The 15,402-nt window shown below is 41.9% G+C and overlaps 2 protein-coding genes across 2 annotated transcripts in view; one reads left to right on the top strand and one right to left on the bottom strand.

The window, feature by feature from the left end:
- Positions 1–1,152: 1,152 nt before the first annotated feature.
- Positions 1,153–11,024, bottom strand: ccdc77 (coiled-coil domain containing 77; the record flags this gene model as incomplete). The annotated part of the gene is made up of 13 exons (XM_080737010.1): positions 10,940–11,024; positions 10,201–10,247; positions 9,473–9,659; positions 9,184–9,326; positions 8,838–8,934; positions 8,507–8,594; positions 8,038–8,123; positions 6,973–7,121; positions 6,387–6,651; positions 5,645–5,770; positions 4,140–4,292; positions 3,360–3,508; positions 1,153–1,396 (listed from the first exon to the last, which is right to left on the bottom strand). Exons 2-13 carry the CDS (start codon positions 10,233–10,235, stop codon positions 1,153–1,155), a joined length of 1,722 nt encoding a protein of 573 aa, XP_080593136.1. The 5' UTR covers positions 10,236–10,247; positions 10,940–11,024.
- A 546-nt stretch (positions 11,025–11,570) lies between these two features.
- The window catches only part of ush1c (Usher syndrome 1C), a gene marked incomplete at both ends in the record, with an annotated part of 36,485 nt that continues 32,653 nt past the window's right edge, over positions 11,571–15,402 (top strand). Inside the window, 2 exons of the mRNA XM_080737009.1 lie at positions 11,571–11,606; positions 14,534–14,601. Coding sequence (XP_080593135.1) covers positions 11,571–11,606; positions 14,534–14,601 — 104 coding nt within the window. The remainder of the gene's footprint in view (positions 11,607–14,533; positions 14,602–15,402) is intronic.

Genomic DNA, 15,402 nt, shown 5'->3' with positions numbered 1-15,402 from the left:
TTTACAACTTTTCTCTGCAGGAGTATCATAAATGAAATTGAAAAATAACAATCCAGAAAAGGTTGAGAATTCACTGCATTAGAACATCAGAGAAGCCACACAGCATGTTTTCTACACCATCTTTAACTTTTAATTCTTTCCTTATGCCAGCAATATAGGCCGCTCTACTCTCTGAGGTGAAAAGGTGAGGGGGAAACACTTACAGTATATATTCTAATCTAGTAGTCATGCACATATAAAAGGGCTCTTTTAAGAGCCATTCGGATGAGAAAGTGTAGTTGAGTATGTTTATTGTTGTTGTTTTGTTTTTTTATGAACATACTTAAGATATGGCAAGACAAACAGAAAGTGTAATTCTTCTACATAACATTGAAAACCCCCCTTTATTATAAATACATTCCATAAAGCACACAAAAGCTCATAAAGGGACACTCACAATCAAATGAAAGAGCATGCAATTCTTCAGCCATTTTCAAATAAATGTAATATTTTGAGTATTACTGGCACAAGCAATGTACAATTTAGGCATTTAGCAGACACTCTTAATCCAGAGCTACTTACAATAAGCAAGGTAATCAATACGTCAAATACAAAGAAATTGTAATCTAAGAAAAACGTAGGTAGACCAAGCACCTATTCAGTAAAAACTTTGTATAAAAAAAAAACAGAAAAAAACAAATACAAAATTCTATCTAAATTACATGTATGGTCATTGAGGGTAGGCAAGTGCTACGTTAAGTGCTATGGGCTAAGGTGGAGTCTGAAGGTGAGTCTACAGCCTACGGTGGAAGCAAGGGAGTGAGTCTAGTTCTAAGCGCAACAGGGAGTTTATTCCACAGTTTGGGGGCCAGGAGGGCGAAGAGTCTAGGAAGAATGGATCGTTGTCCGTAGTGAGAGTTCTGTCAGCATATACTGTGAATAAATTGCTTGGTAGGGGGAATCACTGCCCAATGCATTTATGCAAGAACATGATGTGTTTATTAACAATAAGAAATACATAAACACACAGATTATATAGACCACTGTAGTGGTCTCTATATTAGAGGTCCTTTATTGGACACCAAAAATCCAAAGGAGAAAAATAAATTAAGGGGGGTGCAGGTGCACGCCGTGGACCCCTCCTAGGGCCTCTACTAGAGAGGCCATTCCCATCTAGAGCCTGCAGGACAGTTGAGGGGACAGAAGGCCCAGTGGTCTCTGCCATTGTCCGCACAGGGTGCTGCTGGAAGGGTGTCCTTTCCTTCTGATGCCGGGAGTGGGCCCGATGACCACGCACCTTTCGGGGCACTGGGACATTCTCCTCATCATGATGACGACGCACCTTTCGGGGCACTGGGACCTTCTTCTCCTTATCCTCAGATAGCTCAGATTGCACCGTAACTGGCTTGTCCTGGGTCTAGAACCGGGCGACATGGACAAAATGAATTAACAACAATGATAATAACTTTATTTATATGGCACCTTTCAAAATTAGGCCAAGTCCTAATCTGTGATTTGTGAAACAGCCTGAAAAGAGACTAGAATTATGATGTAAAATAGAATTATCTTTGTACATCGATGCCCCTGCTGTTCTACATGCAGTCAACCAGTTGAAGAAATTGTAGAGCAAAGATTTGACCTTATCTTACTTCTACTCCTCCTCTACATCTCAGATCCAAATATTGTACTTTTAATCCACTACATTTATTTGACAACTTTAGCTACTAGTTGATTATTACTTAATAGCCACTTCAGCCCTATATATGTTTTGGACTTTTGGCCATTTGAAAATAGCAGATCTCACTTTTATGAAATATCTGAGAGTAGCTCACAACATAATATTACATAATACAACATGAAATGCCTACAGCCATTCATTCTATGGCTACTCCTGAATAATTAATCTCCTGCTGGCACACAGAAACACATGAATATCTTTTTTCCCCCCAGAATTTTTTTTCTGGGGGGGATTTCGTGGGATCTTGGAAACAGCTGCATTTTTAAAACAATCCTCATACTTATTACTGTACTTAAAAATTGTGAAACAGACTGTAGGCCTACATTCTGCATAATGAGTATTTTTACTTTTGGTACTTTAGTACATTTTGATGCCAATACTTTGTACTTTTATTCAATTTTGAATTCCGGACATTGGGTACTTTTCCCACCACTGCTAAAACCAGATGAAGCGGGGGGGAAAAGTACACTATACATGGCAGTCTGCTAGCCATAGATTAAGACACTCGTAGATATATTTAATAGATACTGACATAATAAGCGAGCGTCTTAATGTAAGGCTATATGTCTGCAGGACTCAGGAGGTATACAACAATTATGTTTACTTGCCTTTTTGTAGATGTTTAATAACTCAGCCAGAAGTGTGTTCTTCTTCAGATCAGGTCTGGTCTTAAAGGTCTGTCTGCACTGGGGGCAGCAGCAGTCTCTGTTCTGCTTGATATTCTCATCCCACGCCGCATTAATACATACTTTGCAGTAGCTGTGTCCACATGTTGTTGTTACGGGATTATGTAGTTGATGTAGGCATATAGAGCAGTCAAAGAGGCTCTGGTGATCCGCCATGTCACTGTTCTGTCCTGTCTGTTGTTTAATGTTCATTGTCAACTCGCTTCGCTCGCCCGCCAAGCGCCAATGAATCTAGTTTCAATATCGCGCGCTCACCCAGGATTCTCCAGAGAAAAGCTTAGTTTACGTTCCGAAATTAGCGCTGTGATCCGGCCTAGAGCTAGTTGTCCATATCCGGTCATTTGCACACACACATAAATGGATGTACCGTTTCCGTATCCGCTCTAGATCCAGACCGGATCTGCAACCTGCAACGCCGCTTGATCCCAGTTTGTTTCCTGAACTGATTACGTATTTCTTGGAGGGGCGTGGCTACATTTGGTGCCAGCTGCCTGGTCCATTCTAACAGTGACTCTATTGTCATCATTGTCTGTCTATAATGTTGAATGCACACTTAGTGAAGCTCATGTTAAAACTGAAAATAATAACATTTAAATAATTGCCTGCCTATAATCTTATTCCACCACAAGACTATCTTGGCTGTTTACAAATCTACACAGAACTTTACAAAATTCATATATAATTTTGGCTGGATTAAAATGTCTCTTAACTCTTTAACACAAATTGCTATAGCTCTTCCAGATGCATACACATGCAAAATGTATTAATCTAATTTAGTGAGGTTTTAAATACAACAAAATAAACAAATAAATAAATAAATACAATCTTTATTGATTAAAAACCACAGGTTTCAAGTTTCATAAACAATCAGTAGAAAAAAGACAAAAATGGGCCTACAAAAAGGAATGAACCTTGCATAAATTAAGTATTATAGAGTACATACAGGTTGATTCTACTGATAACTAAACCGCAGGTCATTCTCCAGCCCATAGATCTTAGCCTTCAGATTAATCAACTCTCCCTGAACCTTCTTTGTCCTGGCATTGGTCTGACGGACCTCATGCAGGATAGCCAGGTCCTGGTTAGGCCCAATGTTCAGAGTGACCTAGAACACAAGAACATCAATGACACAGATTCATACCATGACTTGAAAAATAATGATATAATAATATAATAGGTTCTACGCACAGCAGCCATATAGGAAAGAAATTGGGCCCCTTCCTTACTTCCTTCAGAGTTGTTAGTAGTTACCAATGATACTGATTAAGGCACCATTCCATTCTCAAACAGAGTCAGGGTGCTGATATTGGGGGACTGCACAATGCACATACTGTAAGTCTGACTGCCCATAAGTCCGACATCTCATTACGCCAATAGTGGTTAGGGTTAGATTTAGGCATAGTTTTACTGAGGTTAGGGTTAAGGTTAGGTATCGTCGGACTAATGGGAGGTCTGAACAATGTTCACTGGAAACACTCAAAGTGTCCTTGAGGGGGTTCTAAATGGACCCTTATGGGTCTGTAACTCTGAGAGTGTATAAATGGAACCAAATGGACCCGTACAGGTCCTTGAAATCAAAACATTTGAGGACGACTGTGCTACAATAAATGGAACAGAAGCTTCATTAGAATCATTGGTAACAAGTTGTAAGAAAGGGACCCAATTTCTTTACAATATGGCTGCTGTGAATTGAGCCTATTTGACAGTGACAAAGGCATTCCAACATGCATGTGTACCTTGAGGAGCTGTTTCTCAACATCTTTGAATTTCTGTCTCAGAAGTTTGATATCCGTCTTGTAGCCCTCCACCTCCATGGCCCGCCTCTTCTCTAGTGCCTCGTACCGCTGTGTCATCAGCTGAAGACGATTTGCCATCTTGTCGGAACGATCCTGCACGAATAATGGACAGGTGTTAAACTGCAGCCACATTTACATTTCTTTATGTTGGGCATTAGAGAACGCAACTCTCTCTGCTCTTGTACTCTATCTATACAATATGAAAATCAAACTTAATTTATATAGCACAGACTTGTGTTTAAAAGCAACATGCGGAAGAATGCTACTCAGTATACCATATATTTAAGCCCTATATACTGTACATCATGGTACGAAAATAGCCAATCTACAAGCTTACAACACGTCACATCTATTTTTGAAAGATTTAATTGTGAATTATCTTAGGAAAATATGTTTGGGACACCAGGGTTCATATGTTTAGGCGAATCACCAGCCACCGACCAGTGACCACTAACTAAGCTAAGCTTCCAGTACTGTACAATCAAAAAATAAATCTTCATCAGCCAAAGACAGGGTACTCATGTATACCTTGAATATCTTCAAAAATCACCAGCACTCACTTGGTCCTTTTAGGATATGTTATTTCATATTTACGCTTGATCTGCTGCTGGGGCTTTTCAATAAACAGGAGATCCGACAGGAGACTGGAGCGCCCCAGGGCTGCTGCCTCAGTCCCCTGTTGTACAGTCAGTTCACCTTTGATTGTGTTGCCAGGTGTGGCAATAATACCATCAAGTTCACAGATGACACCACTGTGATAGGATTAATATCCAATGATGATTGATGAGAGGGCCTATAGGAGGGAAATTGAAGTGCTAACCCTATGGTGCCAGAATAACAACCTCTCTCTAAATATCAGTAAGACGAAGGGAATCATTGTTGACTTTAGGAAGTCAAAAGTTAATCACAGTCCCTTATACATCAACGGTTCATCTGTAGATATAGTGGACAGCTTCAAATTAGTAGCAGCCATCCCGCCCATTCCCTGTTCTCACTCCTCCCATCCAAAAAACGTTACCAGAGCATCAAATCGCACACCACTCGTTTCAGTAAGTTTTTTTGCCCAGGCAGTCAGGTTGCTCAACGAAGGGATGAAAGTGAAACGTAGGTAAACATGGGCACTGTACGCATTTTTAAACTGTACACTGTTACACTGTATGGTATTGTCATTGTTGGGACTTGTCTTGTGTGGCCTGCATGGTAAGTGGCTCCACACTCCTGTCGGTCACTGTGACCATGTCTTTGTGTAATAAGGCTGAGAGTGCTCCTGGCACAAGCATTTCATTGTATCTGTACCTGTATGGATATGTGTGACAATAAAACGGAACCTGAAATCCCAAAAAGGACCAAGTGAGTCCCAAAGGTACGGTTTCTGTCAGAACCGTGCACCCAATAAATGTGAACTGTGATCTATTCAACTGACGAACTTTTCCAAGTTTACCTACCTTGAATAACTCCCTGCCCACGTCCCCCTCCTCTCTGATCTGAGCCAGCTCTGTCTCCAGAGTGATGCACTGTTCCCTGTACATCTCAGCCAGACGGTGGGCCTGCTTTAGTTCCTCCTGCATCCCCTGAGAACGTGGATGGCATAAAGTTGGCACTTCACAATACAAGATACATAATAACAGAAGAACCAGCCCAAAAGGCCTACACATCAAATATCTTGCTTAAAGGAGTGATACAGACCAAAATAGGACCCCCCCCCCCCCCCCTGAATGAGAATGTTTCCACAGACCTTCTTACCTGGTTAGGTTGATATGCCTCATTTCTGCCCCATTTCGTCCACTTCAATAGCTTGTTTACAGGGCTAAGGGAACCGGAGCAGAATGCTGCCTCGAGCTCTCGCGAGATTCTCGCGATACTTCAGCTTTAGCTCTGGAGAGCCGAGGCAGAAGTGGCCTGCACTGTAAACAAGCAATTAACCCTTCAAGCGCTAAAACACTGTGTGTGGTGTCTGTAGGAAGCATGTCTGGACGATTCATTAAAAAAAATGTATTTTTGAAGCGGCCGAAATGGGCGCTTTTGGATAGTGACGATAAGCCTGTTTTAGCTGTGGGGACTACAAATCTCAGAACAGGGGCAGAAATGAGGCATATCAACCTAACCTGGTAAGAAGGTCTGTGGAAACATTCTCATTCAGGGGGGGGTCCTATTTTGGTCTGTATCACTCCTTTAACAACCACAAACCTTGAGCTCCTGTTTGTGTGTCTGCTGCGACTGTGAGTCAGACTGAGGCTGGGTAGTGAGCAGAGTGGTGATGCTGGGCCTGGGCCGTAGACCTGGCTCATCAACGCCAGACCTGGCCCTCCTCAGACGCTCCTGGCAGGAGTCTAGTTCCCTGAGCAGACGGTCCTTCTCCACCATCCAGCTCTTCTCCTGTGCCCGCGTGTCAAACTTCAGCTGCAGGAAATCCCTAGTGCTCTCATAGAGCAAGGTCTGCGTGTTCTTGAGTCTGAGGTAGGACAACATAATCGTTTTATAGTTATTAATAACTGGTCAATCTGACAAATTATACTGTGCTAACCCGTTAAAAAACAGGAAACCATCCGTGTCATTTTAGATTTTTGCGTTACATACTGTACAAGCTCATTCATACCACGCTGCGAGCTTGTACATCTGCAATTTTTTCGTATTTTTGAAAATTTTTGATGAACAAGAACTAACAGAGCATTAATGTCAACCGAGCTCCAAGTGGTATGATTATACAAACCCCACTGCAGAGGCAGCTAGCTGATCTGTCAAGAGATATGATAAAAGAAAAAGAAAGACACACTTTTCATTCAGAGCGATGATGCGGTCCTGGTCTCTCTGGTGCTGCACCTGAGCCTCCTCCACCTGGATCCTGCGCTCCTCCAGCAGAGACTCCACCTGCTCTTTGGACAGACGGGTTTGCTCCTCCATCTGAGCCTGCAATGCCTCCACCTGCCAGGGTAAGCCACAAAGACACACTCAACTCCACCACTGGCTTACAGGGGTATTCAACATGGGGTCTGTGACCCCTAGGTCAGGGGTTCCCAAACTTTTTTTGTCTCAGGGCACCTCATGAATATTTTTTTAATCCGAGGCACCCCTACATTATAATTTTCACTCCCAGCACCTTATATTTATAGCATATAGTCGTTGTCGGGTGGAAACCTTGTATGTCCAAAACCGTTCGTTTTGTATTTATCATCTATAAAATGTACTAAACTAGTGAAAACAGCAGGTCTACAAGCACTTGTGTGCTTGCTGTTTTCACTAGTTTTGTGCGACAGTCTTGTATGATGAAGCAGGGCTTTGCTTTACCAAAAGACATACATTTGAAACTTGGAGATACGAGGTTTCTGCCCGACAGTGACAATATTTTAGTGATTATGTTGCGAGGAAAACATTGAGATAATAGTCATTTTGGTTAGAACTGACTGAAAATAACTTTGTACTTCAAGTTTAAAATGATACTAAATATTTTTTCAAGTGTCCAAATAAATTCCAAATATTATCAAATTATCTTGCGGCACCCCTGGACTACCGTCACGGCACCCCAGGGTGCCCCGTCACCCACTTTGAAAACCCCTGCCCTAGGTGGTGCTCAGCGTAACTACAGGGAGTGTCCGCCAAATCTTTGTGATAGGATTATATACATTTTTTGCATTAACCACTTGAACTTCAGCATTCCTATTCTGAGGACAACGTTAACCAAAAATAGCAGATCTACAAGCTCTCAACACCTCACGCTGTGAGGCGTTGTGAGCTTTGTAGATCTGCTGTGCACACACAAAAAAAGATTACTATAATGATTACTATTGCAATTAGAACTTCACCCACTTCAAGGGAAACGTGATTGAACCCAGATAGTTACCTGTAGTAACAAAGTCTGATTGTCATTTCTGTACTGGTCCACACTTTCTCCATTTACCCCCTCTGCTGATGTTGTCTTCCTGCTCTCTGTTCAAAGAGACACAAGACAGAAATGGTACTGCACAGTCAGGGAAAGACTACCAGAGAGAATATTACACTTTTTACTAATCTTTCTAACAACAGATCTGCTATTTTGGGAGATTTGGTGTAGATGGGAAAAAGGGAGTCCAAGTCTAGAGGGTTTAAGTAGTTAAGAACTCCCCTCTCTGTCACATGTTAAACTTATAACTTTAGTAATTTGCAAAGAAAACACTGGATATTTATTCATGTTGATTAACATGGTGAAGCAATGCATAACAACAATCTTGACAACAAAAATTACCAGAATAATATTTCGTAATCATAACATAAATCTAAAACAACAATGCTGATACGCCTGTAACAAAAGAAAGCAAGAACGTGGATCAAACCTTTACTGGATCCAGGTCTTTGTTTTGCTGGCCGGAGATTGAGATGTTCTTGATTCCTGGGCTCAACCTTCTTCTGTGGGATGGTGACCTGAAATATAGTTGTGAGATAATAAAGGGTTCAGGTCAAATAAAGCATGTCAAAGTGTTATTAATAATTATAAGCAATATAATGTCAGTTTGAGTGAGGTCAAATTAGATGCATTCACTGAACTAAAGGCATGATATGTCATACGTTATATGATATACGTATGCATTAGGATTATAACATCACAATATTCAACCTTTAAAAATGAACGATATAATAATAATTACAAACTAATTAGGTACACACCTTATGTGGGGGATCTCTGTGGAAGTATGTGATCTCTCCCACATCAGGACCCACCAGAGCGAGGAGGTGCTGAATCTTTTTCCTATCCTCCAACTCTCTGTACAGTGAAGAGAGAAAGAGTTTGCTGCTTTTACTGTTACAAGATGGTTTCCTAACTAACTGATTTACAGCACAAATACAAATAAACTCAGTCAGATATTCAATGCTGAAGACGGAAATTAAAATGACAACATGTCTGGACTCTGGATTGGGAACAAAGATATTCTCTTGGCTAATAGCTACCATAGAAACCTATTATTTTATCCCATTACTGTTCTTAAGAGGTTGCATACGTGTTAAAGCCCACCTGATCTTTAGTCTGTCATTCTCTGCATACAGTCGCAGCGACTGTTCTCGCTCTTGGAAAAGGTAGACTTGCATGTCACTCAGGGCCTTTTGCAGCTCAGAGATCTCTCCTTCCCGCTGGCGTACCTCCCACTGCAGCTTGTGCTTTAGAGATGAGAAGAGAGAGGAAGGCACTTTGAGGCACTTAGTATACACACGCACTCACACATCTCTTTCTCTGTAGAACTGTGAGTAGAACTGCAGCCACAAGTAAACAAAGACTCCAAAAAATGCCATTCCGCTTTTCTTACCTGATCATCTGTGATGCCTTTGTATTTCTCCAACATCTGCACCAGCTCCACGTGCTCGTCGTCGAACTGGGCGATCTTCTGCCTGTAAAACTCCAGCAGCTCCCTGGATGGACGCAAGCACGCCAGGCGCTCATTGATGGGGGGAAGTGGGGAGTCAGGCTCTTGACCGCGGATACGATTGCTGGATCTGAAAAACAGAGGTCACATCAACATTAATCTGGGTCTTTTTATGTTTTATGCCAGTGTGCAAATAAAATAATTTCAAAGTGGTTGAAAGCCAAACATTTAAACCCAATTTTGTATTACGTTTAAATCTCTATCAGATCTCTATCAACTTGGTTCCCAGCATTGGGAGAGTATTAGACTATACTGGGTGGCAGTGGCTCAGGGGTAGAACAGTTCGATCCCCAGACTCCCCCAGAGTTATTGTCTCGTATAAGTCTCTTTGAGAAAGACGCTGAACCCCTAATTGCCTTGGATGGTTACGTCTTCCATCAGTGTAGGCCTATGCCTGAATTGGTTAATCTACAATCATTGTAAAGCGTCTTGGATAAAGGCGCTCTCTCGCTCTATCATACTAAAGAAATAAGTGTGTAAAAAGTTAAAAGCATTCACCCTTCTTTTTTTGGGATAACTGTTGAATAATGCTGCGTGATTATTCTCATTAGATAGCCTCCAAAACGCATGTGATGGTGTTTTATATTTTCACTTAAGAGACATTGCATTACCTTTGTGGCACAGCACCTCTTGTTGGTGATTCCATCCTATATCTTTGCTGAAAACAAAAGTGGGAAAAGATTTAGGATAAGGACAAGCAGAATACATTGCAACAGGTGTGTGTAACTGTCTGTGTATTAGTGCAGAGTCTGAGTTGAGTTGTTGTTTTTTCTTCTCAATGCAGTGCTACATTACAAGCAGTGCTCCTTGGGTCCACAGTGTAACAAGAGATCAGATCATGTTGATGCTTTCTGAATGGATCAGCAGCACAACAGATGGTGAGCAGCAGCAGCACTGTAGAGTTTACTGTGTGGTCCCTTTAACGTGTCATTTATACTCCTTCGTACATCAGTGTTGCGTGCTAAACAAAAGAACAGATCTACAAGCTAACAACGCGTCGTGAAGGGACGCGTTGATAGCTTGTAAATCTGTTCTTTTTTCTTACTAACAAGAACCTCCTGGGCGTTGCTATGGACTGGGCGCGGGGGGTGGAGCGGGGCTTTTGAAAATATTAAGTTTAACAACGAGCACAAACCCATCTCATGCTTGAAAAATGCAGTATATTTTCAGTGGTGTCATTAGAATAGGCCGTGTGTTCATTCATTCTCTGCGAAAATGGAAAAGTCACATAAAATGACCACATTGATCGAGGAGAGTAAACATGTTACACTTGAAGCTTTTCTTAAGCTGCATTTAAATGTATTGTCGTTTCATTTCGTTTGGAGCGTTGTTGTTCTCTATTTCTCTTACCTTCCACTGTTTCACATTCACGTGAGTTTCTCTGGTTGTTGCCCACAGATATATATCTGTGTGGTGTTGTTGTTGTCGTTGTGAAGCAGCGTTTGAATACCGGAAGTTTACAGCCGGAGCCGTGTGTGTTCTGTGGGAAACTCAAGTTAGGGGAAACTCTGTAGTTTTGTCCTGGGTTATACTGCCACCTAGCGGCACTTAATGTGTAGCGTGACAGTTTACATAAAATGTATATCTATTTTATTTCACTACCTGCCTGGTTATAAATTAAATACAGTACAATTCATTCATTGTACTCAGTTTACACATAATATACAGCCACCCACACAATGCATTAGTGGATTGCAATTGAGACTTTCTTGTTTGTGTTTAATTAATAAAATGTTCTACAACTTGTATTAGGTCTATATATCAGTCAGTCGTCAGTGTTCATACTAAATGATAGTGTCATATTTGTATTTGACCAATGAGTGTTCTGGATTCACTGTCCCCGATAGCAGACCGCTGATCTAGGACCAGCGTCTAGGTGTCAGGGAAACAACCCATCTCATCTCATTAGTCAGTCACACTCACACATCCACACGGACGGACCCACGCACCAACAGAACGGTCAGCCTCCATTCTGTCAAACATGGAACGTAAAGTCGCCCGAGAATTCAGACATAAGGTAAGATCATTTCAAGACGCTTCAAGCCGATGATCAACTAGGCCTACTAGGCCTACAGTAGTTTTTTTCTAAATAAGCTTGTCCGTAGGGATCTAGCCTACAGGCCTGGCCATAGGCTACTCTGTGCGATATGATATAGCCTAACACCCTATTTGTAAACAGCCTATTATGGGCTGACATGTACATTTATGTGGCTTTGACAGGCCTGTGTAACTATTAAATATTACCTGTAGGCTGTTACGTTTGTGTCTTGTGTGAGAGCAATAACAAACATAAACTTGCAATTTCCTGTAGTAAAGGGAAACAAATTACAGTATATATTCTGCCCTAACATAATATATGCGTTATAACCTGCTGGACACGAATTTTAATTGGCATTTAATTGAATACATTGTTGAGAATAAGCTGGTCAAAATGCCCAACAGCTTTATTATAGTTTCATATTACTTTCATATTAAAGACAGGTGTTGTACACAGCACAGTAAAGGTAAAGTCCTGGAGACAGTCATTTTGTGGGTAAAAAATAACAGAGGAGGGGAACATGATATGTTCAGGGCGTTTTCAGCCTCAGACAGACCATGCAAGGATATTATACAAGCCATCTGCTCCATGCACAGTGACAGCCAGGCATGGCATCTCATAGGGTTTTTACAAAGGGCAGCAAACCAATGTGATAATTCAGACAGTGTCAGAGATGAGCAGCTAAGCGGAATAGATTGGAGAGTTACAGCAGCAATTAGGGTCTGCCTGCCTCACTGAGACCAAGAGGATCACAGAACAACAAGGCATTGTTCATCATGACACTCTCTCCCCCCTCTGTTTCATTTGCATAATAAGTGTGTGAATTGAAGGTTGATACAGTATGTTATGGACTAAACATATTGGATGAATACGTTGAGTGGTTTAAAACGGGCTGCTACCCATCGTAAATGAATGTTGCATCTCTCACAGGCGTACCTGCCCTGTCTTATGGTTCCAAAGTCTGCTGTGTGTGTGTGTGTGTGTGTGTGTGTGTGTGTGTGTGTGTGTGTGTGTGTGTGTGTGTGTGTGTGTGTGTGTGTGTGTGTGTGTGTGTGTGTGTTGGAGAAGTTTATGACACCCATAAAACAATGCCATAGACATCCACACACAGCAACCTCATAACCACACCACATAGTAGCAGCTAAATGAGTCATATAGTTGTTCATGGAGCCACCTACTTTGCTGTCACACTGCTGGCATCCAATGGCCTTTAATGCTATTTATACCACAATTAATGCATCTTAATATCACAGAAAGCCCTCCATAACATGGGGGCAGCAGTGGCTCAGGAGGTAGAGTAGCCACTTGGGAAATGGAAGGTCCCCGGTTTGATCCCTGGCTGCCCCTGGGTTAGTTTTGAAGTGTCCTTGTGAAAGACACTGACTAACCCATAACTGCTCCCGATGAGCAGGTTGGTGCTTTTTATGGTTGCCTCCATTGTTGTTGTGGGAATGTACTATGTACAGTGTACAGCACTTTGGATAAAGGCGCTGTATGCATCATTTACTTCCTGTTCCATGTTGGACATGGAAGCATAGTGTTGCTGTCAATCTAAATATCTGTTAATATTACGCATTTATGTGTTACCGTAGTCCTGCATAATAATAATTAATATCACCACAATGTGGCTGCTTTTGATGTGAGGTGTGTCACTCAAACTCTTGTATACAGTACTTATTACTATATCCATTCCATACCCATCTCCTCACCCGTCCCTAAGGGATCCTTACCTCGGGCCGCTCACATCTAGAGATTGCCTATTTTTAAACTGGATAAATACCTGTGCAGCCTTATATACGCTTTGATATTACAATGTTACCTTTTGCCCGTCTCTTATTGGCTACAGTTATACACAGCCCGTGGCCTGTGATTGGCTACGGACGTAAACAGACAGGATTTCTGGAATTTATTTATAAATAGATAGATAGATAGACAGATAATTCCAAGAAAAGAGTTACATTTCTTCTTTTCCTAACTTTGTGTGGTTTAAGTCAGAGCATCCTGCAATATCCATACGTAACATACATTTGTATTCACTCACCCACTCACTCACTCACTCACTCACTCACTCACTCACTCACTCACTCACTCACTCACTCACTCACTCCTGAGTGGTCATTTAACTCTGAAAGAATGTGTTCAAATGGAACCACAGAGACCTTTTAACTCTGAGAGTGTACAAATAAATGGAATCACATGGGCCCTGGGTTCTGGTGGTGGGCTTGTAAAATGTAAGATGACACGGCTCTGGCTGAGCTCACTAAAGCCTTCCCCTCCACCTGTCTGCTGGTTGTGTCGTTAGGGAAGGAAGGGCAGTTCATAGGACCTGTTTAGACCTGTGTGCCTTCATCACTGGACACAAGCGATCAGACGAGCTAGCCTGTAACTACGAGGCTATTTACACTGGAGTGAGGAGAGTGTATATAGGCTAGACTAGATATATACTGTAGGTGCTCAACTGTTCACCCCGATAGAAGAAGACCCTCTCAGTTTGGGGCAGATGTCAACAGCCTAGCACAGGAGGACACGTGTCATCCTCGCTCTCTGGAGTGAAAAGAAAAGGGACTATGTGCTACATCAGTGATTGGCCAAAGCGTTTCCTCAAAACCTTTTTGCAGCAGCTCAGCCGACATCAGGTTTGTGTGACTCTACGACATGCACTGCCATTTACACAGATTACACACACACACACACACACACACACACACACACACACACACACACACACACACACACCAGATAGCTTACCTCCTGTGGCGCTGACAGGACCACAAGAGAAAGGCATGAGTCAGTGAGATGAGAGAAGCTACAGGTCCTGCTCCTGTGTGTCTGTGTCCGTCATTCTGTCTGCAGTGAAGATTGGGGCTGGAACTCACGTTTATTTTAATTTTGTTCTCTTCTTGCAGGTGGAATTGCTGATAGACAATGAAGCAGAGAAGGACTACCTCTACGATGTTCTGCGCATGTATCACCAGTGAGTACCTTCTTCTACATGTAGATCAGGGGTCTTCAACGTTTTCAGGCCAAGGACCCCTTAGCTGAGAGACAGAGGAAGCAGGGTCGACCGTCCAGGGACCCCCTCTACATATTGTATAAAACGGTTTGCAGATTGTCATTGATTTCATAGGTAGATTCATAAACTTTTTTGACAGCACTGTCATCAGTCGATGTTGGAGTCGTGTTTTTTTCATTTTTTTTCCATACATTTAATCACTTAAATTATCAATACTTTGTAAACTTGAACTATCACTCGGTACTTGGTCTGCTCTTTTTTTACCTCCACATCCAACCTATTTGCCAAAAATAGCTGATCTACAAGCTTGCAGAGATCTTGTCCTTGAGAGCTTTTGATCTGCTATTTCTGGCCAAAGTTCTCCTCAGAATAGGGATGCGAGGGTTCAAGTAGTTAATCTAAAATAATGATCCTATCACACAAAGATTTCGTGGCCCCCCTGTAGTAACTCTGTTGAAGACCCCTGCTGTAGATGCCAATGGGCTTTCAATACTGTTTGCAACAGGGAAACCGTGTGTGTGTGTGTGTGTGTGTGTGTGTGTGTGTGTGTGCATGTGCGTGTTCGTGTATGTGCGTGTGTGTGTGTGTGTGTGCGCTTGCACCATTGCACCATGCATGCACAAACGCACGCAGGATATGCAAATGGAAATGTTGGTTCTTGCTGAAGTAAATATTTATTTTGTTTTGAAATGATCCAAACTTTAATTCTGTGACTATGTTTATTGTCAATTCTCAAAATGGCATACATACACATTCCTCCAA

Source organism: Nannobrachium achirus (genome assembly GCF_963921795.1).
Source record: "Nannobrachium achirus genome assembly, chromosome: 11".
Classification (NCBI taxonomy): domain Eukaryota; kingdom Metazoa; phylum Chordata; class Actinopteri; order Myctophiformes; family Myctophidae; genus Nannobrachium; species Nannobrachium achirus.
This window is presented reverse-complemented; position numbering and strand designations above follow the sequence as displayed.